This window comes from Nyctibius grandis, chromosome 7 (genome assembly GCF_013368605.1).
Source record: "Nyctibius grandis isolate bNycGra1 chromosome 7, bNycGra1.pri, whole genome shotgun sequence".
Taxonomy (NCBI): domain Eukaryota; kingdom Metazoa; phylum Chordata; class Aves; order Nyctibiiformes; family Nyctibiidae; genus Nyctibius; species Nyctibius grandis.
In genome coordinates, this window is record NC_090664.1 from 54,831,220 (window position 1) to 54,856,935 (window position 25,716).

The 25,716-nt window shown below is 43.9% G+C and overlaps 1 protein-coding gene across 1 annotated transcript in view; it reads left to right on the plus strand.

The window, feature by feature from the left end:
- GARS1 (glycyl-tRNA synthetase 1) overlaps positions 1–23,811 on the plus strand; it is a 29,332-nt gene extending 5,521 nt beyond the window's left edge. Inside the window, exons 3-17 of the mRNA XM_068404733.1 lie at positions 1,536–1,638; positions 2,755–2,896; positions 3,912–4,000; positions 5,560–5,636; positions 7,390–7,535; positions 8,583–8,732; positions 10,324–10,486; positions 11,385–11,549; positions 14,194–14,301; positions 14,837–14,982; positions 17,161–17,246; positions 19,465–19,574; positions 20,976–21,069; positions 21,965–22,155; positions 23,471–23,811. Coding sequence (XP_068260834.1) covers positions 1,536–1,638; positions 2,755–2,896; positions 3,912–4,000; positions 5,560–5,636; positions 7,390–7,535; positions 8,583–8,732; positions 10,324–10,486; positions 11,385–11,549; positions 14,194–14,301; positions 14,837–14,982; positions 17,161–17,246; positions 19,465–19,574; positions 20,976–21,069; positions 21,965–22,155; positions 23,471–23,596 — 1,896 coding nt within the window. The 3' untranslated portion in view covers positions 23,597–23,811. The remainder of the gene's footprint in view (positions 1–1,535; positions 1,639–2,754; positions 2,897–3,911; positions 4,001–5,559; positions 5,637–7,389; positions 7,536–8,582; positions 8,733–10,323; positions 10,487–11,384; positions 11,550–14,193; positions 14,302–14,836; positions 14,983–17,160; positions 17,247–19,464; positions 19,575–20,975; positions 21,070–21,964; positions 22,156–23,470) is intronic.
- The last annotated feature ends 1,905 nt before the right edge of the window (positions 23,812–25,716 follow it).

The following is a 25,716-nucleotide window of genomic DNA, read 5'->3' on the forward strand; positions in this document are numbered from 1 at the left end:
TGTGATTCCTACTTAAAGATAGCAGAGTGACTCTGAATTTGAAGCTTTGAACAGGGCAGCGCAGTTGAGTGTTTAAAATTCTTTGGCTTTATGTCCTCAAACCATATCTTACGTCAGTAGATGATTCTGCTCCTGTACGGGGTCTTTTTTCCCCTTGAAGGCTAACACAGGCACTTTTCTACCTTCTATTTATGAATGTATTTAAGTTTATAAATGGATGCCAGATAGAAGAAACTAACTTCTGCACCGGTTCATTAACTATTCTCTTAGGTAGCAGAAGAGGGGCTCTGCAGCATTCTGTACCTACTCCAGTTACTCCTGTGCTGCTGGCCATTTCTCCCTGCCAGTTCAGAATTGGGCTGTGTCGCTGTTGCTCTCCTCCTGTCCATCTCTGGGCAAAAGCCATCCTTTCTCTTAAGAAACCCTGGTCATTGTGAAATGGGATTCTGTGTTTTTAGACAGAGACTGCCAAATGGATTCCCTTTCCATGCTTTAAAAGTACTGCTCTGGTGCTTGCTCTCATGTGTGCTCTCTGTCTGTCTTTGACTCTTTGTCTCTTGTGTAAAGTTACTCCTTGGCTTATGCTAATTCATGGGAGCAGCAGAGGTACAGTGCTGTTAAAATTAGACCGCTTTTAAAATTAGACCACTCTTATTTGTCTTGATAGATGCAAAAAAAAAAAAAAGTTTAAAATTGTTGGTCATACAATACTTGATGTTACCAAAAGACTGTTCAAAATGATAGTGTTGGCCACTTAGGAGGACCTGAATTAATTTATTGAACTTCGTGGCTTAACTCTGCTTTAATTATCAAAGACCTTTGTTGAGGAAAATATTTCAAGTCTGTTGACTTCAGTAATCGAGGTGGTTGCAGAAATCATAGGTTTTCAGATGAAATAGTGAGGTTGCTGTAAAACATTTTCACAGGATCTAGTCAGGGCATTTAGGCACTCTGTAATTAAATTTTCTGAGTGCAGGGGGGGCCATATTTGTGAAAGCCTACATTTAGCAAATAGAAATCCTTTGTATAAGTAGCTAAATAAACACCTTTGGAAGAGCACAAGGATGAGGATGTTCATAATCTTCATAATCAAAATTGTTTCATGTGAGGAACGCTTTATTGAAAGCTTCATATATACCAAGAGTTAGATGTTTGTAGTCTGAGCTAGTCACTTTAAGCTTTTTTTATAGTTGGGAGAGGGAAATAGGTCAGAAGAATTGCTTTAGAAATGGCCATTTCTCTCCACTGATTGTAAAGAAAGCTGAGGATAACCAGCTCAGACTCATCTGCCCTAATTTTCAGACAACTGAGTACACCTCAAGGGTCTAAAATGCTGCATTCAGACAATCATGTTCATAATTGAGCGCTTGAATCTCAGTGTGACCATTCCACTTTGGAAAATGAGCATGTTGGCAGGATACCTTTGCTTCAAAATGGTCTTTACAGACTTTTGACTCATAGTGGTGAATGGAGAGGATTTGTCCTCCTGCCAGAAACAGGAGCTATTAACTGTTTTCGGTTTGCTTGAATTACAGGAGCTGGCCTTACAGCCCAAAGATGACATTGTGGACAGAGTTAAAATGGAAGACACCCTGAAAAGGAGGTTTTTCTATGATCAAGCATTTTCTATTTATGGAGGTATGGATTTGAAGAAATTTACATTTTAGTCCCTTTAGGCTAATGTTCTGGTCTTTCTAGCTGTATGAGATGCTGTGCTCTTGCAATGTTATATTAATGCAACATAAAAGAGTTTTTTTTAAAAGTTGGCTTTAACCTGTCCTGCTTGGATCTGGAAGCCTTTCAAAAGTTTCCCCCTTCCTAAAGTTTTTGGGTGGGGAGGGGGCTCAAAATTTGTCTTTTGCATTCTGCATGTAAATGAGTGGACTTCAGGATGCAAGTTCTGAGCGTTACATTGTAGAAGATTATTTCTTTGCAGAGGGGTAGGATGTTTTGGCATTCAAGGGGGTGATCAGCTTGTTTCCTCATAACCGTTCGTCTCTCTCTGAGCTTTCCTTGGCAAGATAAGGCTCAAAACTACTGTGAACTTTAGAACCTGTTACCTCAATGAACTTTATGGAACAGGTGAACAAATGTGGCTGTTAAACCTCTTCAGATAGCTGATTTGAGGCACCTCGGGGCAGGGGGGACAGCCCAGTGCCTGTATATTTACTGCTCTTTCAGCTAAGATACTAAAATAAATACTCTGGGTTGTTTTATTGGCTCCTTCTTTCTTTTTTTTGTCTTTGTGCCTAAACTACTGATTGGCAGATATGCTTTAGTGCTGACAATAACATAGTACTTTGGCACATTCTTCTATATACAGATTCCTCCTTCAGATAGATTGCTCCCACAAAACTCTCCGCAAAATATAATCCATTGGCAGAGGGAGTGTGGCTTTTACAGTTGTTGATTACAGGTATTTATCAGTTTCAGCTTCAACCACTACCTGACACCACAGTAAACTCTGCAGCTGAACTGTACTGGTTAGTGTAGGGCAGCATCTGTTTAGGTGCTTCCTAGACTTTACTTTCAGCCTTTATGTCATGGATCTTAATGTACAAAGCTCTCCACAGTGAGCCACGTTCCATATTCTGTTTAGCACAGAGAAGCTCATGCTTCATACTGAGAAAATGACCTCAAACTTAGACCAACTGATGGAAACAGTGAGAAGGGAGGACATTTCCTCTAAACCGTGCAGGTTTGTACAATCTCTCACCTATGATTTTTTTTTTTTTTTCCTTTTTCTCTTTGCAGGTGTCAGTGGTCTGTATGACTTTGGGCCTGTTGGGTGTGCTTTGAAGAACAACATCATCCAGGCATGGAGACAGCACTTTATTCAGGAAGAGCAAATCCTGGAAATTGATTGTACCATGCTCACGCCAGAGCCAGTTCTGAAGTAAATATGTGTCTTTTTCTCTGCAGCGTGTCATTTCTGGTCATAGTTGCTTTTTACAGTCTTATGTAAAATTACCTGCAGGGATCTTGAGATTGGGTCACCCAATTTCATACCTTGTTGCAGTGCAAAATAATTAGATATCAGTGCACAGGTCAGTGTGAGAAGTTGTTGTTCTGTAAATCGGAAAGAACACTGGGACTTGTGTCTGAGAGTCTAATGTCTTAATGTCTCCTAGTAGTCCTATTAGGTAAGAAATTGCCATTATTCCTTTTTATAAAAGTTCAAGAAGACAAGAAAATGCATGAGGTGTCTTGCCTAAATCTGGGACACCTGGGTCTTAGTTTAGGACAGTGGCCAGGTTGCTTGACCATCCTTCCCCTCTCTGTGGAGGAATGGCAATGTGCAATGTGTTAACTGAGCTCTGAACGCAAATGATGCTTCTGTAGCTCTGGGGATTGCAGCCCTCTTTATCCACAGACCAGGGAGAGGGACCATCTTCCAGGGTGAGAGCATAGTTCAGACTCTGGACCCTTTCACCTCCAAGTATCTACACTAATACTACCTATAGGTTTGCTAAATACATCAGGAGCTTTTGGAATGAGAGTCCGAACTGAGTCAGCTGCATTACTTTGTAAGGGTCACGGCATAACGGGCAGAAGCTCTCATGGATCACTGGTATAAAATAGTGGGTATCTGTCCACCTGAACTGCTGGTTACTCCTCACAACTACATCTGTGTCTTGCTCCGATCACAATGCAGTTCCTAAAGGCACTAAGTGTCATCTTAGTGACACATTTTAAGACCTAGATCTGTTAATACTTTCTCACAGATGGGGTTTTCTGTGGGATGGTACTGCTTAATGTGAATCTATAATCTGAAGCAAGAATGAGCCTGCAGTTTGGGTGCATGGTTTGAAGGACTTCTCTTTGATAATGGTCTGTCCACTGGGATCACACAGTACCCGAGGCTGTCCAGTGGCAGCTTTCATGTTCCTTTTTTGCATCATCTTTTGTAGGACTTCCGGCCATGTAGACAAGTTTGCTGACTTCATGGTGAAAGATGTGAAAAATGGGGAATGTTTTCGTGCTGATCATCTCTTAAAAGGTTTGGTTTTGTTTCAAGGCTAGGTGGGCTTGGGAATTTCCTGTGGTGGTACAAACATGGGAAAAGAGTGTCTTTCTCAAGGAAGGCCAGTTGGTGTAGCCAGTCTTTTGTACTTGTGTTTGTAGTTCATCAATCATACTGTACCAAAGATCCCATCAGTTCTCAGTTCCACCCAAATGTTGTGTTAGTGTCTTAAATGAGATGCAGGATCTCCAGTAAAAGCATAGTTGGCTCCCTTTTTATGAAATCCTGTCATCAGGCCATAAAAGAGTACTGTGTTGTCTAAGCTGAGGACTCCCTATATAGCAAGGTTCCTGTTCTTTACTGTGTTCTGCTCTCAGTTTTCTTGAGTTTCAGTTGCTTTTAGTTTGGAACTGAGAAATGATGTAATGATGATATAAGGGGACAGAGCCTGCTTTCCCTATGCAAAAGTCAATTACATGGCAGCTGCTGACTGCCATGGAGTTGTTTAAGAAAAGACTAGATGTGGCATTTAGTGCCATGGTCTAGTTGACACAGTGGTGTTAGGTCAAAGGTTGGGCTCGATGATCTCAGAGATCTCTTCCAACCTAGATGATTCTGTGACTTTCGTATACCTTAGAGCTCAACTGGCTTTTGGGAATGGTAAATAGACTTCAGGCGTTTCTTAGGTTTGCAAAGTCCTCATGCTTCTTTCTGGTTATTGGTTAAAATTTGTTTAAAAAAACAAAATACAAAAGAAAAATCACATGAAGGAATCTTAGAAATAAGAAACCTATTTGGAAACTTTCATGTACAGCTTCATTGTGAAAGAAAGGATTGTTCCACTCTGGGTTTAAGTGGGTTGTGCTCCCTATTTTTCTAGCCTTCTCCTTGGAAGTTAAATATGTAGATTAATCTATATTGGCATTAAAGCTGTTCTCGTAGTACTCAGAATTTTTGTTTTATTAAAAAAAAACAAAAACAAAAGAAGCCCATCTAACCTCTGCCCACTTTGCACGCTGAACAGCATCATAAGCAAGAGTGTCCATGTCTCTTCTGCAGCTCATTGCTGGTGAACAGCCACCTGCTGTTACTGCCACTAAAAAGTCAGATTGCTTTTTTCAAATGAGGGTGGGAAGTCTTGGCATCACTCTCTGCCTTTGTATCTCATGGAGGATGTTGTGCTTTAAAGTGGAATGCAGTCTAACCCTATTGTACCAAGTCAGTACGTGCCTCTGAGTGCATTTGGATAAATTAGCCTTACTGGCTTGGGATCAGACATTGCTTTTGATTTCCAGTCTGTATAGAAAGAAAATAAAGGGACTACAAAGCCATTGCTTGGGTTTAGGGGAATGAGTATTGGAAAGAAACTAGATAAGGACCTGTTTTTTCCTTGTGGCACACCAGTACAGCAAACTGGTGCAGCTCCTCAGCTGTAGATCAGCATTGCCCTGTTGACGTGAGTGGAATTACCCTGATAGACACTAGCAAGACAACTGGTGCTCATGCTGGAGGATCCTCCTGATTTGTCTAGCTTTAGATTGAGGTTAGTGATGTGGTGGCAGTATAAACTCACCATATGCTTTTCTTGCTTTCAGCTCACCTGCAAAAGCTTATGTCTGACAAGAAGTGCACAGCAGAGAAAAAGGCAGAAATGGAAAATGTTCTAACACAGGTGGGTGTCTGCATGGGGAGGTGAATGCTTCAGGGATGTGTGTGTTAACAGGTGCAATGCACCAGGTCTGGAGGCAAGGTCCCTTCTGTGTCTCTAACGATGCTCAGAAGTCTTTACCTCAGATACATGTAGGGCTGTACATGCACCTAAAAACTGAAACCTTACTGGTTAACAAATACTGTAAACTTGCTGGTTAATCACGTCTCCCTTTTTCTGCTGTTTTGGAGAGCTATTGCTATTATATTAGCCTCTTGAATATTGGATTGGTAGGGCTGAAGCTCTGTCCTTGGAGCTGGTCTGCTCTGTTCCACTTCACGCCCTGGCAAAAAGCCTGTTTCTTCTGGATCCCCCCTTTACCTTTGTAAATCCCTGACTGCGGGATTATGGTACAGAGGAACAGGGACGAATGAGAAGTTTTGTTAGGGTTTTTCTGAATCACCTTAGCACTGGAGTGGTATGTTTGAAGTTGTCTTGGCTTTGAGGCACTTCAGGTTTGTTCCACTGTCTCTAGCACCCCACACAGATTTTTCCTGTGTTTACTGTGAGAATAGTTGGTGCTCCAGGCTGACATGCCTGAGCAGCTGTACAAATATTTGCCTTTATTTTTTCATTTGTTTTTCTTACTTTGTTTTTAATGTTTGTTCTCATGACTTCTAGGATAAATGCTTCCAGAGCCATGCATAGAGTGAATGTTTCCTTCCAGAAAGAGCAGCTTTTTTTTTGCAGTGTATTGCATTGCTGAGCAGCTGTTGTTAGGTTTTCCACACTGCAACACTGAGCTTTGGCCATTCTTTTGGGGGTATCCCTCTACTAATAAACTCTTTTTATCTCCTGTCTTGAGTTTTCTCTGATATATGAAGGATCATGACAATACTAGAAGCAGCTCATTTGATTTTAAACTTGAGTGTTCAATCATTGCTGTACTGTTCAGTATCGATCCTTTATGGTACCTGAGTCTAGAAACCACATTTAAAATGTATGTGTGCAAAAGGCTAGTGCATAAATACACAAAACAATGCCAGAAATTGTGGCTCTTGTGCAGTTAGGTTGCAGTTAGAATCTGTGGTTCTACTACTGCTTGATTCCCATCTTCCAGAGAAAGGTGAAGGTAGGGTACTGGAAGGGGCTGACGGTATCCCACTTGTGAAAATGTCCAGTCATTACCAAATTGTTTTCAGAGCAAATGAAAAATCTTTTCACCAAGAAGCCCTGTGCTGCAGATTTGCTCAATTTAACTAAAATGCAGAACAGCTTTAAAAGAGAGTATCTAATGCATAGCTTGAATATTGTATTTCATGCAGCAGAAGAGAAATACATGCAGACAAAGCCCTGCAGAAATTTTAGCTTTCTTCTCTTTCATTGCTGTATTTTTTTCCTTCCCAACATGCTGCTCCCCATGTTTTAGCTGAAACTGTTCAAAAGAAGCTACTGGTGGGCGGTGATGCAGTCCCAGTGACTTGTCTTCTGCTTTACGCCCACTCTCATGCTCAATGCTTGCATTTCTAGCTAGCCTTCAGACTTCCTGTGGTGTGACTGAGTTGTGGACCTTTATTACTAAAATGGGTTTGCAGATGTGCCATGTATTCTTCTATCATTGGTTCAAACTTTAGCTTGCTTGAAAATTTAGCTTAAAAGGGAATATTTTGAGCAGGTGATTCGGAGCTGTGGATCATGCTTAGTAGAAGATGAAAAGGACATAATTCATGTTATCTTGTCTAGTAATTAAAATAATTCTCCTGTGTTTTGCTATTAGTTGGACAATTATGGCCAGCAAGAACTTGCAGATCTCTTTGTGAACTACAATGTGAAATCACCTATCACTGGGAATGACCTGTCCCCTCCTGTTTCCTTCAATCTGATGTTCAAGACCTCCATTGGACCTGGAGGAAACATGCCTGGGTAGGTGCTAATCTCATTCTGCTCACACTCTCCCTTCTTCGTAGATCACTTGGAATAAAAATGAAGTCTCAGCAGGATTGAAATATTCAATTTCTTCCTGAGTAGCCTTCCCAGTCTTCTCTGGCAGCTTAGCGTCCTTTGTACTCTTGGCGAATGGCACGAGAAACAAGGAGCTGTTGCAGAATCACGAAGATACTTGAAGCAGCCAGACTATGTGGGTCGCAGCAATGCCCATACTAGTTGGAGTTGTTTCCATAAAGCCAGTTAACTTTGGGTCCCCAATTGTCAGTGACTTCAAGGCTATAGGGAACCTGCTTCAGTGTACCTGTTTCAGGATGAAGTTACTTAGCAGGGTGATCCAGTGGTAGCATAATTTCCTAGGTGTTTGTAGTTAGTGTGGAGGCTGTTGTCTTGAGGGTGGGGTCTCCAAAACTAAAAGTAGCCACCCCCACTGAAAAGTGGAGAATACGATACTTGCGTATACTCTGGGATGGGATCAGAGATATGTGTCATATGTGTTCTCCAGTGTAGTACACGAAATGGTCTGTGTAGGTGGTATCCTCTGTGGGAGTCTCAAATCACTGTAGGAGTTGTAGGGGCCTTACACTAAAGCCACTTCACAGTTCATGTGACAGCAGAGGTGCAGTCATGGTTTGCCTTCAAAATCGACATTTGTAAGCAGCCTGGTACAGCTCAGGCCCACCTAGGAAAGGCGAGGAGGGTGCGTTCCCTGTGACCTTGATGTCACTGGCCACTGTATTTCATTCCAACTTCTTTTTCCATTCCATGCTTGCATCTCAAAAGCAGCCAAGTCATCCAGTTTACTTTTAGGAGTAACTATGGAGTGCTGTGTTTGGGCTGCAGCTGATGGTTGGTTGTTTTTTTGCCATCAGTCTATTGCTTCATTGTTTTGTGTCTGGAGTTAAAAGACTCAAGAGAAAAAGTACCACCTTTAAGTTCTGTAGTAACTGTGTTTTTCTCTTGTCACTGCTTTCCCCCACCCTTTTATCTTCCTGATTTTTTTTCTTCTCCTCCATCTCCTTTTAGCTATCTGAGGCCAGAAACTGCACAAGGAATATTCCTCAACTTCAAACGTCTTCTGGAGTTTAACCAAGGCAAACTGCCTTTTGCTGCTGCCCAGATTGGAAATTCCTTCAGAAATGAAATCTCACCCCGCTCCGGCCTTATCAGAGTGAGGTACTGCAAATTTCCCCTTTCAACAGAAGGGTGGCTGGGAGCAGGTAGCAGCTCCCTTTTGTTCTAGTGTTTGTACATGATTGTTTCACGTCAGTACTTTCTTCCAGAGGACTCCTGATAACGTGCCTAGCGAGTCTCAGCGTTCATGGGCAAACAACTCAGTTAAGGGTTTAACTACAGAATTCTGTCTAAGCCTGGCTGGTGAGAAGTAGCATCTCTGAAATAGCTGTTGTATTAGGAACACCTGGATTAAACTTAGTTTTACTAGCAAAATCTGGCTTCCATCATAATCTAACCGAATCATACTAAAGGTAGCTGTGTTCTCTGCAGGACGTGCAGCTTTGCTTGCTTAGTTATGTTCATGTCATTTACTTTAAAACCGAAATCTGGAATCAAAACGTGATTGACCTTGCAGCAGTATTTCCTTGTCTCAGTTCTGCAGATTCTGCAGTTCTGCAGCTTACTACAGAGAGGAAGTTGGGAGATAACCTGACTCGGGATGTATGTTTGTGTCCGAAGATCAGTCAAGCAGGAAAGCTCGGAGTTATTGAGAATTCCAAAGCTTTCTGTCTCAGGATAAAAGTGATCATTGCATTTCATTAAGGATAATATCTGTATTTTAACTGAACTATTCCGAACAGAAGTCTCTTCCGTCTGGTTGGGAACAAGAGCTCCCATGCACAGTCGGTGTGGTTCTGTCGTACACACGGGCAGTATGTGTTATAAACTTGGTAATTGATTGCGATGGTGCCATAAATGTCACTGAGAGGCAGTGGCATTGTTAGCACTAAGGGAACTCTTTGGAATTTTCTCAGTCCTCCTGTTCTCTCTTGCACATCTGGAAATGAGAACTTTTCTCATTGAAATGCATTTTCAGTCAAATATAAATTATACGCTTGTGGCACGTTTATTGGAGACTGTGTTATTATGCTATCACAGCAAATTACATCCTGATGCCTGTGATTTAAAGTTAATGATTACCTAGAGCTTTTTTAAAGGTTCTTGATAATAAGCTAATTCAATGTAAAGTGATTTCAGGAAGAAGGCTAAGAATCAGTGTATGAGTACAGATGTATTAAAGACAAGTTCTTAAAACAGAAAGTATACCGTTGCTGAATGTAGCAGTATCATCTTCAAGAAATTGTCACCTCACCTGGCTATTTTGGGCACCTCTAATATGAGTTAAGGCTACTGAGTTAATCAATGGATTAGTCTTCATTGACCCTGTAGGAAATGTGTACTTCTAATATAGGCATCACAGCAGTCTGGAAAAACTCCAGAAGACTCTGGAGAACTTCTGGAAGTATTTCCAAAGGTGGTATACTCTGCTCTGAATCACAGTGGTGATGACTATGGCCTGGAGATCTCTAGACGAATTTGTAGAAAGTTTTACTAGGAATTTGAAGATGAAACTAAATTCAGTGTCAAGACTGGTTCATGTTCCAGTCTATACATTGTCTTGGCTCTGGGTTTGCATATGTTTTTAAACTACTGACTTGTTTGTGAGAGGCTAAAGCATAATCATTTATTAGAGGGGCTGTGGCTAACACATAAAATATTTAATACACGTGGTTGGTTGTGTTTCCATTAGGGAATTCACCATGGCAGAAATTGAGCACTTTGTGGATCCCAGTGAGAAAAATCACCCCAAGTTTCAGAATGTGGCAGATCTCAACATCCTCCTGTACTCTTCCAAGGCCCAGGTCAGCGGGCAGTCTGCCCATGTAATGCGGCTGGGAGATGCTGTCCAACAGGTAATGTTCCTCTTGTGAGCACGTGGAGCTTGCTCTTGAATATTGCTCTCAAGGCTAAATTACAAACTGTTGTGTTGGTGCCAGCAGGGATTTGCTCCCAGATTTAAGAGTCAGTTCTCTTCAGTGAATCAGTGTGACTGAGATCCAAGCCTGGCCCATGTTATCAGTGATGAAAGGCTGCAGGTGGTGCTGGGATAGTGCTCACAGGTTAAGCTTCACAAGTAGCTAATGGGAGAGGAACAGTAAGGAATACTAATCTGCCAAAAGCTCAGCGGTGTCTGGGAATCTGATACTCAACTGCTGGCCCCCCTCAGTATGTGGCTTGCACATTGGGGTTCCATGACCTGATTCTCCATGCATGCAAATTATGAATGAGTAGGTTTACCAGCCCCCTCAGCCCCACTCCCCCGAAACCCCACATAAAAAAAACATCAAAGCACTGCCCCCTCCCAACCCCAAACAAAAAGACCCCAAAAACAAAACAACAAAAAAAAACACCACCCCCCTGTTGTATTGCAGCTGTGAACTGTAGGGTACAGCTGTTGTGGAGTCCTGAGCTGTAACTGAAATTCCCATGCACTCTTGTAATACTGGTGACTGCACTATTGGATGCAGCAGAGTATCTTCAAGTAGGTGATCTTCAGAGACAGTTAGTGATGACTCCTAGAGTAATAATAACTTACTGTTTTGGTCAGATGGAGATAATGCCAGTGGCACAAGGTGAGTTTGAGAGATATAATAGTTTCAAGGGAGACGCAGTACTTTATCACAGGCAGCTGCAAGAAGTTCTCTCTGTAATGTGTCAGGTTGTCTGCAGAAGTACAACAAATCATGACTTTGCTTCCTTAGGAATTAATGTCTATGTGTATTTTTTTCTTCCTGCTTTTTCCCTTTCCAGGGTGTGATCAATAACTCCGTTCTCGGTTACTTCATTGGCAGAATCTACCTCTTCCTTACAAAGGTCGGTGTATCCCCAGAGAAGCTGCGCTTCCGACAGCATATGGAGAATGAGATGGCTCATTATGCCTGTGACTGCTGGGATGCAGAGTCCAAAACATCGTATGTAAGTGACAAAGTGCAGCAGTAAGTGGCAGTCCCTATCAGATCTGTTGATAGTGCAGGAAGGGGTTCTGTTTTATTCCTTCGTTTTTAGAACTAGGGCTATGAGCGTGATGTTTCTGTCCAGCCCCACGTTGGTATGAACACACTTACTGCAGTGGAAATATTTGGAATCCAGGGGACAAGTCAGCTTCCTGCAGTGGGCTTGCACAAAGTTTATGAACTGTTCATGCTTGTTTGTAGGTCCGTGCTTCAGACTCCTTTGGTGGAGCCTAAAGTTTCCTGTGGACATTGTGCTGGTTGAATTTCATCTGGAATTAAAGGAAAGGTCCCAGTACTTTCCAAAGACCATAACTCCTCTAACAGCAGTGGGGAAAGATTTGTTTTGTTGGTGGCATTATTCCAGGGCAGATTCCTTCCTGCTAGAATGCTTGCTTTTCCTTTCCCACTTCCAAGTTGTGAGAAATGAGAGTTCGCTCCTGCCAGTTCAGACAGATGGTGCTGGGAGAAAAATTTCCCAAGGATTTTTTATCTTCTGCTGAATCATTAAGAGGTTTTCAGTTCAGGCCTTGTTGGGCGCTTTGTTTCTCTCTTATATTGTTGGCTGGATTTTGAAACATATGTCTTTTTTTTTTTTTTTTTTTTCTGTCAGGTAAACCAGCAGTAGGTAGTTAGGGGCAAGGCTCTTAGACTCATTTTAGATTCTCTTGCAGAGCTTTCAGCCTCTTCAGTAAGTCTCAGCCAAGGATATCAGTTGGAATAATAGTTTCAAAAAAAGTGTATTAGAAGGCATAGTAACTAGACTGCATTGATTATGAAGTCATTCCCCTCTTTAAGGGATACAGAATCTAGTTTTTAGGTCGAATCTGAGTTTAAAAAAAAACTAATTTCATTATTTTTCCCTTATGTGTAGCAAAGCACATGTTCTTCTGCCTGGTTAGCCTTTCCAAGGACTCTAGGGTATGTGCAGATTCCTGAAAATATCTAGAGAACTCTGTGTGGTCTAGTCCCAATAAAGGATCAAAAGAGTGAAGGGATTTTGCTGAGGTCTGTGGGGTTAGCCTGTGACATTGCAGTGACCCTTATGTAGGATGACCCCGTCCACGGTCCTGACCAGTTTGATAGCCAAACTGGTAGCATGCTCAGCCCAAAGGTGTCCACATAGGGAACGGGTCAAGGCTTCAAATGGTTCAGCCAGCCTTATTTATAGGCAGGGAGAACCTCTGACAAACTAGGGCTGAGGAGGTTTGTGTGATTGGTGGTTTTTGTCTGTGTGGGGTGGTTGGTTTGTTTTTTTTCCTCTCTTTCATTTCTTTTAAGGAGCTGAAACAGGCTTATCACTAGTGATGTTTCATTACAGCTAGTTAGAACAATAGCAGCCTGTAAAATTCTACCAGACTTAAATAAGAAAAAAATTCCTGCAGCTTGGATGAGTGATTTGTCTTCATATAGAAAAGACCTGTAGAAGTGTTTGAAGGAATGGCTTCTTCTGAATGTAGATAGCTGATTTCCATGAGTTCACAGTCTCTCTTCCCAGCCAGCCCAAACAGGCTGGACATGTGTGGGTCACAATGTAAATAAGATTAATAAACTTCGCAAGCCTTGTCATGGATCAGACAACACTCTCAGAGCAGTATGTCCAACAGCCTAACCCAGAGGTGAAGACAGCAATCCCAGGGGCGTGACAAAACCACCTTGTGAGCTCGACTCACACTTTGGTTTGTCACTTAACTCTAACCAAAAACGTTTATACCAACTTGCAGCACTCAGTAGTAAGAAGTTAACTGCACTGAATGGTTTAAAATCCATTATATAAAGCTATTACGTAAACCTTCTGAGAAGTAGCTGTAGCACCCTGGTAGTTTAATTTGTGTAAAAATTCTCCAAGACGTTCTGGAACACCATGGTTTTTCCAGTACAGGGATTTTTTCTGTTCACGTACCTTTCCTGACACCCTGCTATATCACTGTAGACTGGAAAACCACACAGCATCTGGCTGCCTGTATGTCCATGCTGATGTGACAGTGAATGGAGGGCAGCTGCTGTGCCTGTTCTTATATGGGATTGTCTTTTAGAAAATCCAGGTGATGGTTGTATTTGCTGCAAGTGTTAGAAGGCTTTATCAGTTCCGTGTGTGTGAGTGGTGCTTTGAGATTCCTCCTTGCCATATGTGCTGAAATGTTGAAAGAGGTGCTTCCCTTGCATATGATCTGTGTCTTACTAGCTTGTAAGTCAGGCTTTTGGCCATTCTGATGTGGCTGGTTGCCTGCTCTCTGTTCCATGCTTGCGGAGCAGTAAAGCCCTGAAGGCATGATGTCTTCGTGTGCCTATAACATGTGAGTGATAGGACTGTGTGTTCTGGCCCCAGCCCCAAGCTATTGGCACAGTGCTATGTTCTGCCAAGCCATGTGGAAAACCTGGCCCTGAACACAGGCACTGGTTAGATAACTGATCGTTTCCTCTGGAAACAAATGGAATCATTCAAATGAAGGAGCAACTAGTGAGTGAGGGCTGCTTATTGTAACAGAGCTAATTATGTAGAAAAAAACGTCATGGGAGCAGGGAGGGCTTAAGGGTGAATAAACATATTTGATGGTTAAGTGGACAAAAAAGTGAGTTGGTGAAAGCTTTCACTTTTGTTTTTTCAGGGTTGGATTGAGATCGTTGGCTGTGCTGATCGTTCCTGCTATGACCTCTCCTGCCATGCCCGTGCTACCAAAGTTCCTCTTATAGCTGAGAAGCCTCTCAAAGAACCTATATCCTTTCAGAATAAACCAGATTCTCTTGAAGTGAAAAGTGATTTGACAGTGAGATGTCTTGTAGAGCTGTGCAGCTCTAGTTTAAATTACATCTCTAAGTTTGACAGGGAAACCTAGAGCTACAGACCAGCATGACTTTGGGAAGTAACCTACAAAGAATTGAGCCATGTGGGTGACTTTACTCAGGTGGGCAAAGGAGATTTACTGTTGTGCTTGTTTTTTTCTAGTTTAATGCTAGGCTCTGTTTTTACTGTGAAGCATGGTTTAAATGTGAATGTGGGGTTACCATCCCAGGTTACTCCATGTCATTCCATGGTTCTGCTGCTAGCTGTACTTATAAAAAAAAGTTCTGTTCTTTCAAAATTTGTGACCTTCTGCCCTTCAGTATTTTTTATTGTTCCTTTCTTCTCTTGGAGGGAAGTTCCTTAATCCAGTAGCAGAGGAGATTTCTTTGTGTGGTGTAGCAATTATCACATAGCAAAAGAACCAGGCCCTGCTTTCTGTCATCTCAAACTCCTTAACTGCCTCGCACAAAACAGTCAACGTTGTTCAGTTTGAGGCAAATAAGGGAGCCATTGGCAAAGCTTATAAGAAGGATGCAAAGGTAGTGATGGAATACCTTTCCATGTGTGATGAGTGTTACGTCACTGAGATGGAGCAGCTGCTCAACGAGAAAGGGTGAGCTGGCTGTGTGTGCATGGTACCCTTCTCTGACACCTCTGATGAGGGTTCCCAAAGGGCTGCTGGATTAATTTGAGCCACCTGAAACCAGGTTCCTTGTGAGAGCAGGCTGAGTGGATCATCTAAAATGTCTTGGTGCTATCCCTTCTGCCAGTTCATTGCTGGTCATCCATCAACACGTCTCTTGATACATGCACATGAAAGTGTAACTGTGGTATTCAAATATTTGTTTATTTGCATGGGAATGACCTTCTGGCTTTAGTAGGATCATCCCATAAGAGAGACATCTCAGTGAAATAGGAAGTGTTTACCAGCTTCCTGACTCTGGTTTGAGAGTTGACCAGGGCTGGCAGGTGTTTTTGAACTTAATTTTAAAGTTAATAAAGTAATTCTGTGAGTGATTGAACAAAGTAGTTAAACAAGAACCAAAACGTGTGCGAGTATCCTCCAATGTTTAGTGATATGCTTTAGGACCTGTTACAGCCTTTGATTTATTGGGGCAGCAGTCTGTATGTTTTTCCTCAAGCTGTCTGCCTGTATTCCTAACACATTCAGGAACTGAACATGTAAGAGATCTCTACAGTTGTCAAATTTGGCTGAAGCAGGCCAGCAGCTGTGTGTGTTATGAGAAGGCTAATAGGGCAACAATAAAAAAGAAACTTTATTCCTGCTTGAAATGGTGCAAGGTGTAGGATCAATGAATACATTCCAGAAGGGTAACATGTACATCTTTCTTTTGTTTTTCTTTTTTTTCCCCCTGAGCTAAGAGTTGTTTATTTTATATTTCTGTGAATGTGAAAGTGTAGAAAAAACAGGAGCACTCAAAAGGGAGAAACTATTGTGGAATATGGGGAAGTATACCCACATCAAAACCAGAAGAAAGTGAACTTAGTTCATCTAGAACCCCACTGAAATGATTCAATAGATGAGTTATAAGCAGTATCCCGGGTTTGAATTGATAGTGGACTGCAAATCACGACTGTGTTTAAACTCAGCATCCAGTTGTAGCTGCATTCGGAGCAAAGCCTCTATAAACTTCAGCCCATTTGGTATCGGGTCCAAGTGCAGATGATTAGCACACACTTCTCTTAAACATGCTGGTTTTGTATTATGCTGATCTTCAGCAAGGAGGGTGCCCTTGCTGAGGACCTGTTGACAGTGTCAGTGTGTTAGACCTGCGTTTCATACAACTGTGTTTGCATAAATCCATGATGTGAAGCCCTCAGGTTTACAATGGCAGCTTTCTGTTAGGGCATGTAATTAAACCGAAAGAGGGTAGATTTAGATTAGATACTAGGAAGAAATTCTTTCCTGTGAGGGTGGTGAGACACTGGCCCAGGTTGCCCAGAGAAGCTGTGGCTGCCCCCTCCCTGGCAGTGTAAGGCCAGGTTGGATGGGGCTTTGAGCAACCTGGACTAGTGGAAGCTGTCCCTGCCTGTGGCAGGGGGGTTGGAACTAGATGATCTTTAAGGTCCCTTCCAACCCAAACCATTCTATGATAATAATAAAGGCATTTGCTTCCTGTAAGTGGGTAGGCCAATACAGCCTAAAGTGTCTTTGGCAAGGAGTGTGTGCTAGTTGCAAGTTAGCAAGGAGCAAGAGAAGGTAGTTAGAAGACTATAATATCAAAAGCTTTAGAAATAAGGAATAAAATAACTGTGGTGTATCCTCCCTTTTGGTATCTGTGAAAATGCACGGTACCTTCTGACACATTTCAGTTTTCATGAGAAGTCCATGCACTCTACAAGATGTAGAGTCTGCAGCAAGTGGACTTGGCAGTGCTGGGTTAACGGTTGGACTTGATGATCTTAAAGGTCTTTTCCAACCTAAACGATTCTGTGATTCCAAGTGCCTGCTTTGGTGCCTCCCTTTTTTTCTTTTGGTGTGTATGCTTCATCCTGAGATTCTTCCATTTCCTAATTGAATTTGCTTCAGGGTGTTAACCACAACTAAGTTCACTGTGATTATGAAGATGGTTGCTTTTAATGTAGATGTAGTAATTTTATTATTAATGTAAGTTTCTTTTAATGGGTATGCCAAATGTTTCTTTGATCCCTGGGATTTGCCCTGGCTTCTTTCATCCCACTCTTAAAGTCAACCAACTGATGCAATTAAGGAAATATAACTTGTTTGTTTATTGCTGTAGCTTTTAAGTGACTTCTTTTTCCTTTGCAGGGAATTCACTGTTGAAACTGAAGGGAAAACTTTTAAATTAACAAAGGACATGGTTACTGTGAAGAGATTTCAGAAAACATTACATGGTAAATTTCTATCTTTGTTGTTTGAGCAGCAGAAATAAGAAGCAGATCAGGATATGCTTTGAATGTGAACTTTTATTAGGTGCGTTGTCCTGTTAGTATTGTACAGGGGCACAGGAAAAATGCCAAATGTTATTTCCTTGAAATATGACAATTTCAGAGAGTTGGAAAGCTTTCACACAGCTGTGGGATTTCTGTGACCATTGATGCAGGCCTGTCTGCCTGCTTCTCTCCTGGTCTGTTCAGTAACCCATTTAATAGACTTTGGGCGGCTTAGTATATTCATGCTGCTTCAGCTGCGTATTCTAGGATTTGTAAGGTCCCACGTGGTGCTGAGAAGCAGCTGCTGTAGTGATGGAGGAGCTGGGGAAGGTGCACCAGCTTTGGGAGCTTTCATCTTCAAGTCCATTGCAGTGCAGCAGGTGGGTTGTGGCAGTCTGTTGGTAGGGCTATGAGCAGATCTCTGTGCTCGGAGCTCCTGTTGTCACTCCACTGCCTGGAGTCAGGTCTTCTGGCATCTGCCAGCTCACCAGGCTGCCATGCTGACCAGACTCTTTAAGCTGACAAGTCCAGTCAGTTCCTCTGATAGTTGATAGTCAGATCAGCTTTGGTCAGCGACTGCGTCTCCACAGATCTTTTGTCCTGATGTGGGAAATGGGGCTAGAAGGTAACTTTCCAAAATGCATGGATTTAGTTCCTCAAGTCTTGTCTTTCCAGCCAGCTCTGTAAGGCCTCACCCAAGGTCATTTGGGAAGTCTTTGACAGAGCTGGAGACTGAGGTAGATTTTTCCCCAGTTCATACTGTAACGAGGGGATCATCCTTCCCTAGGTTGGGAACATGATAAATGCTCCTAGGAAGGAGTAGAGCAACTTGTAGCATGTGCAGAATTTATTTATTCTTGCAGCTGCTGAGCCTTTGAGATGTCCAGGTGTCTTTCAGTCAGCATGTGCTGCTGCTGTGCCAGGCTTTGCTTTGTCAGAACTTCAAAGAAGGAATCAGAGTTGTAGCTGTTAGTGACTGTGCTGTTGCTGGGGGCCAGCAAAGAAAACCAGCAACTGGGGTTCTACTTGAAACTTGTGCTTTTGGCAGTTTGGCTGCTGTCTGCAAGCAGGAGGCAAAGCTTATGGTTTCCGCCTCTCTTGTCTTGAAAACTGGCTGGTCAATGCACAAATAAAACAAGACCATCCTTTTGGAAGGTAAAGTCCCACCCCGGATTAGGTGCTTAATTGAGGAGGTTTGGCTCTCTAGGCACATAGAGTGGGAGGCAAGTCAGGGTGCAGGGCTGGAGAGCTGAATTCTACCCTTGATTTTCAAAAGCAGCTGATACCTATAATTGTTGTTTCTTCTCCGGTGCTGTCTGGGCTTTTTCTAAAAAGCTGCCCTGTCTGAGCAGGGCAGCTGTCCTCTGAGCTCCTTCCCTACACAGTGGGGAGAAGGAGGGGGAAGAAGCCTCTTGGGCGGACGTGTGACAAGGATTGCAGAGAATGACAAGTATATAATAACGTAGCACATCACATCTTCTGAGAATTTTTGCAAACACTGACTAGTTGATCCTTGTTCTTTCCCACTCTCATGATACCTTGCAGGAGGATGGAGAATAGGGAGGGGAGCAGCATGGAAGCAGGCAGCTGAACGACTCGATAAGGACAGAGTCTTTGCTGGAATTTGGGTTGGAGCTGAAGCTCCATGCTTCTCTGCGCAGGCTGCTGGGTACTGAGGCTGTGTCTGTACATTAAACCGAAGTGGGCCGAGGATGGAGCATTACCCTGCCATCGTACAGGCTGTTTAATTGCTAGCATATTCCCTGGCACACTTTTGGTCTATGCCAAATAGCGCTCTCCCAGACAATGCCTGGACATAGTTTGTGGCTTGGTGTGGAGCGAGGACTGTTCCCAGTGAACAGTTTGGATGGGGCTTCGCTGTTGTGAAGTGGGAAGAGGGTTTATCCGTGTGGATGCAAGTTGTGCTGTGCTGTTTGCTCTCAGGGCCAGAGAAGGGGCCCTGACTTGTTATTTACAGCCTAAATACATTCTGTACGTGGACTAAGTCCAAATCTCTACTTCAGGTATTTGTATTTAGAGCAGAAATGCGTAACCTTTTATTTCCATGTGCTTAGCTACATGTAATCAGAACTTCTGAGCAGAAAGGCAGCTTTAGTAAACACTTTTTTTTGTGTATAAATTCTTTTTTAATGATGACATGAGTTCTTTTGTGTTCCAGTGGAAGAAATCATCCCAAATGTAATTGAACCCTCGTTTGGTATTGGGAGGATCATGTACACAGTGTTTGAACACACATTCCACATCCGGGAAGGAGACGAGCAGAGAACGGTGAGCTTTCCTGTGGCTGGGCCTCAGCTTAAAACCGGCTGCAAGCATTTACATTTCCCTGACATCCAGGGAAAGGACTAAAATAAGACTGCACAGTACACAGTAGAGATGGGAAACCCCGGTGGGCTGTTGAATTGCTGTTTCTGCCAGCGTACGTGTCACTTCTACATGCGCACTGAGAGACTCTGGGGCTGTGTGTGCATGAGGCTCTTACTGTATTACTGGCAAGGGAGTGAGAAATTCCTCCTTCTGGATTCACACTTGGCAGTGACCCATCACTCAGAGAAAGAAATATCTTCAGTGGTTTATTTCCTCTCTCTTTGCTGCTTTTCCTGGAATCATAGTTCTATGCAGCAAGATGGACAATAGACTAACTGTTTCCTCAGTCCACCATGAAATTCAACCTTCTCTGATTCTGGGCATCCCTAAAATCTTGGCCTGAAACTTTGCTGTAGCAGGGGCCAGAGGGAAGTGTGTGTTACATACAGACCGCCAGCCTGTTCCAGCCACTGCCCAAACTGTGATGCTCTACACCATTGCTGGTGGCCCACGGGAAGCTGGCTGTTAACTTGATGCTGGTTCCTGTTCGTTGTTTCTGGCTGCTAGACTGTGTTTATAGAAAAGAAAAGTAACAGTGCTCATTAGTGTCTCTGGTTGCCACAGGATGTGATAAAGTTACGAGTGGGGGGGAAGAGATTCAGGAGCCCAGAGTTGGGACACAGTTGACTTTCAGTCACAAACTGCTCATGAAGTCTAAAATATTGGACTTACCTTCCTTCTAGTACCCATTTACTTTCTTTGTAGCCTGGGCTGCTCTGGATTGTGGTACATCTCAGTTGCATTACTTCTGTACTCTTACAGGCCTTGCTGATTGCCAGGAAAGTTGTTTTTTTTTTTTTCCCCTCCTTTTGACACATTTTTCTGTTCTGAGGGTTCTGAAAACCTTTGAGCTGCATATGCTCTGTGTGTGTGGAGTCTCATGTGTGTATGGAGTCTCCTTGGGAATCAAACAGGGAGTGAAATGATTGTGAGAACTCTTCCCTTTAGACTGTGCATAAGACTAAACCTCCTGGAAAGACCCCTCTACCCTTCATTTTTCTGTAATTCAGATGAGGTTGACTTTCTTCAGGGAGGGCTCTGGTAGACCTCTTTTGGTGGGAGGTAACGTTTAGCTGTCAGGAGGGAAGGGGGAGTGGAAGACAGCTGGAGAAAATCAACCTTGCTTCAGTGGTGTGGGATGTTACTGCTGGAGCCCTGAATGTTAATGTCTTACAGAAGGCCAGCTACTGCCCTGGAGCAGGCGCCCTGCCTCCAACCTCAGTCAGAGCTTATTCTCACCTCCTAAGACTCTGGCCTAACCATTAAACTTGTATTTATTTGTGCTTTTTCTTTTTTCCTTAGTTCTTCAGCTTCCCAGCTGTTGTAGCACCGTTCAAGTGCTCCGTTCTTCCTCTGAGCCAGAATCAGGAATTCATGCCTTTTGTCAAGGAATTATGTAAGTGTATTAAGCGCTGTGGGTCCAATGGGGATGTGCACTGGGAAGACAACTTTCTTCCTCAGTACTACAGCATTGGGATGACATGGCTTTCGTGTGCAAAGGGAGAGCCATTGAACTAAAACAGCTGGGTTGGTTGGTATCAGTCAGCTTTGGGTATCTATCAAAGTCTTCAGTCTAACCTCAAAAAACCCAACTCCCTGCCCTTCCCTGTGATGGTCTGCAGTGTAAAAGATGTTTCTTTTTTTCCTTGTGTCAAAAAGAAGTCTTTCCCACTGCTTGGGAGAAGCTGTCAGAAGCAATGTTGCATTTACTGGTTTTTTTGAATTAAGTTCTTTTCTTGGCTCTTGTTGGCCAGCTAATTTATTGAATCAGTTCCAGAGCTGCTGAGCCTCCCAGCATTCTGTCAAAATGCCCACTGGTACCATATAAAAGTGAATACTTAAAGGATAGGAACATAGGCTACATGTCAGACAGTGTCTTTTGCTGTCTGCAGCAGTTCTGCTCAAGACTTCGCCTCCCCATGCTGGACATGCTCCTGCACATGTGTAAGGCTGGCATGCTCTTGAGTTGAAGCAGAGTTGTGGGACTGTAATGGCATGTTGAAGAAGTTGGTGACTTTGCTCTTTGGGTCAGAGTTGTGATGCAATATGGAGAGCTGTGAGTGGAGTGATGTACCTGTGGGGTGGGTTTGAGCTTGTAGTCTTGACAGGGACTGGAACCTTGGATCTTCCATCAAAATAAAAATGTGTGTCTGTGATGTTGGTTGAAACCAGGAGACATGGTTCCTCCCTTCAGGTAGTGCCATGAGGATGTGGGAAGCCATTGCTAGGATCGTGTTGCCTGCTGAGTATGTAATGAGTCCTGGTGATCCCCTCTCCTCTGCTCCTTGCAGCTGAAGCACTCACCAGGAACGGCATCTCTCACAAGGTGGATGATTCCTCTGGATCCATCGGCCGGCGCTATGCCAGGACTGATGAGATTGGCGTGGCCTTCGGGATCACGATCGACTTTGACACTGTTAACAGGACACCTCACACCGCCACCCTGAGAGATCGCGACTCGATGCGCCAGATCCGAGCTGAGGTACGGGGCAGGCAGACGGGTTTGGCTGTGGACAGAGCCAAGTCTGTTTCTTATGGGCTAGGGGAGGGCATGAGCTGCTGTTTGTGATCCAGCAGTGACTGGTCTATGCAGGAGCTGCCTTCAGCTCTTGTAGACGATTTAGCTACTCTGAGAAATCCCCAGTAAAAAAATACTGGTCAAACAGAAAATACCAACCCTGCTGCTAAAGTGAGGAGAGGCTTTGGTTTTCCTGGGATGCAGAGGTCTTGATCTTACTTGAAAGCCTTGCCTTGTGCTGATTGCACTGCTCTTTAGAGTGCCGCTTTCCAAGTGAAGGCTGCTGAGTAAATGCGTTTGCTGGGTTGTGTCTGGCTTTCAAAGGCAGGGCTCCTCTGAATCCACAGGCACCAAAAGGCACATCTGTGCCTACTGCAGGCTGGCTGGCAGAGCACAGCACAGACATAACTCCTCAAAGCTTCCTTCCTGCTGGTGTTGCTTGTGCAGCACCAGTGAAGCTGGTGAACCATTGCCCAAAAGCCACGCCTGCCCTAAGCCATGCTCTGCTAGTATGGCTGTAATACAGAGATGAGCGTAGCAAACCTCCCCAAGGTGGTGTCATTGCCTGCGAGCAAAACTTGCTCAGAGCTGTGCACGTGCAGTCTCAGCACCGCTGTTGTGCCCTTCTCTCCCTGGCCCCCACCAGGAACAGTTTTGCTCCTGTAAGAGGAGCAGCTAGTGCTGATCTGTGGGGCTGAGTTGTTCTAGCTCTGCTCTGTACAAAAGCACCTGTACTGCCTGGGGCTACTGAGCTGGCTGTGGGTTTGGCTCAGTGTAACAGGCAGTGCCAGCTCCTCAGGGCACCCATCTGTCTCTCTGTCACCTGGATGACCTCTTACTGCTGAGGAGCACAGACCAGACTTTGTTATCCCTCACTTTCTGCAAATTTTCTAGTTTCTCCAGCTGATCCTTTCCACCATGACAGTGTGCTATGAGGAGTAAAGAAAAGGCAATGGCAGCATCTTTTGGATGTGTGTATTTTCTTTCCCTTCCAAAACTGTAACACAGCGCTACCAGGGGTGCTGTGATCCACCACAGTGACAGTTGCGTTTCCCTCATGGGTCACCCTGAATAACTGAGCAGTCTGAGATGACACAGACTGTGATTTAAGATGTCTTCCTCCTAGTTAATTGTTTTTCCTCCCCAAAAATGATCTTGCAGGAAGATATCTTGCACCTGTTCTGTTGCTGATGCAAAAATGACCCATGTTCCCCAAGTCTCCAACAGAGCAACTTGATTCTGATGACTGTTTCATATGTCTTTGTGACTTTGCCTGCAGATCTCTGACCTTCCTGCCATCATCCGTGACCTGGCAAACGGTTATCTAACTTGGGCTGACGTTGAGGCAAAGTATCCACAATTTGAGGGACAAGAGACTGGCAAAAAGGACACAATAGAGGAATAAAGAAAAGGACCTGAAGTCAAATCCTGTCAAATGTCCACTTTTTACTGTTCATGTTAATATGAAATAAACTTATCGCGTATTATTCAAAGCTGCATTGTTTGTGCACACAGGGACTATTTGTTTTTTTTTCCTCACTGCTGCCCGAATTTAACTTTAAAAACTGAAATAATTGCAGTCCAAGTTCAAGGTCTTATGAATAAAGACACCATTATATATGCCTGCTTCTCTGTGTTCATGCAGCCTTGTACTTTCTTCAGAAATGTCTTTTTTTGTTTTCCTTTTTTTTTCCCCTCCTGCTTATGGCTGTGGGTGTTCCAGGTTTTTACAGCCCCTCCAGAAGGCAGGGACCATACACCTTTCATCTGGATTCGGGTCACCTTGGACTCTTGTGCAAGATGGTACTGGTTGCTTGGCCTTGCGTTTACCAAGGGATGATCAAGGTGTCAGTCCTCCTTTCACCACTGTGCAGTGCTTAGAAGGTGGTTTAGTGCTTTCTTTTGGCTGCAGGTGTTTTAACACCTGTTTCTGTAGAACTGCGAGCATTTGCATGCAAGAGAACAGAGGCGTGCTGGAAAACCCTGTTCTAGTTCTTGCTCTTGCTTGGCATGATTGGTTTGCTTGGCTGAGGGAGCGAGCAGCTATGAGTGTGGAGAAGGAGGAGCACTGGCGGGGTCAGTTTTTCATTGAATATCTTTTGGCAGCAAGGACTGAAATTGGAGACTGCCCTAAGCAGTTGGGAAAAGAGCTGGGTGTGCTTTGACTGCCCTGGGCACTGGGGACATTCAAACCCCTGTGCTGTCAGGGTGCCTTGCTGCAGCCGGAGGTGGGAATGGCACCTCAGTGTCTGGGGAGCGCTAAACCCAGACCAACTGAGAGAGGCCTCACACCTTGTGTTTCAGGCTCTCATGCTACTAAAAAGCAGAGAGGCGAAGTCTTTTCTTCTGTGTCATTTCATCTCAGCCTGCTCAGATGTCCTCTAGGCCTTGGAGAAGGCTCTGGTACTGGTGTCACAGGGTTTTGCATCACTGGGCTAGAAACCTCTGCTTCAGAGAGTAGGGAAGCATCCTCCTCCAAGCTTTTGCTTGGGTTTAAAACCCTCGTTTAAAGACAGGTTCGAAAACATGAACTCTAGCACTGGAGATCTGCAAGGATAGGTGATGTCCTGGATGCGGCTTCAAGAAGCCCTGGCACCAGGCACAGCTTTGAGCTGTGACCTCTCCCTGCGGCTGGCTCCCAGGAGTGACTCCTGCGGGGGAGGCCAAGCTGGAAATCGTTGCACTGGCTGAATCTTTTGCACATCTGCAAGAGCTCTCTTTAAAACATGACTGCAGACAGTGCTGGGCAGTGAAATCAAGCAATAACCTGAGAGCTTTAGCCAAAATAATAACTAATAATAAATTCCTCTGTCACAGAGCCTTAGCTATGAAATAAATTGGATGCTCTTGAGAGGGTCTGATCTGATGCCCTAAAAAATTCCCAGTGGGGAGAAGCAAAGCTGGTGTTCCAATGGGAAGAACCTGAGCAGTGTAGCTGCAGGTTGCAATTTACCTGCTTGCCCTCGCCCGTCTGCCCCTGATACTGAAATCTGAGGCCTGATCCCCACCTTTCTTCAGCCCCGGTGTAAAGAAGACATCTGCCACTGCTGGCTCTGTCAGCTGCGGGTGCATAAACCTCCTCTAAGAAGCTTTAGCTGCTGTTAGAGCCTTGCATAAGCAGGTCCGATACTTAGCAAGGAAAGGCTTTTAAAATAGGGATGCAGAAGAGGGTGCTTGAGAACATCAGTCGATTTGTGTGACTGGAAGCTGCTGTCTCTGCGCTAGCGGCTGATACCTGTGCCAGATTGGCAGGCAAACAGTCATTAGTGAACGTTTCTGAGTAATTTCCTTTAGTTTTAGGTGAACTTCTGCAGAACCAGACAGATCACAGATCAGGGGCATTGGAGAGGGAGGGGCAGGCACAGGCGGGGAGGGGGGTGGTTTCACCATGCCCATAAATCACTGCTGCTGATGTTTTGCTTTGCTGGGCTTGGTTGCATGAGTTCATCCCGGTGGTGACAGCAGGCACGTGGTCACTGCTTCCAGTCCTTTTCCTCCTCAAACTGCATACTTGAGTTAAACTGC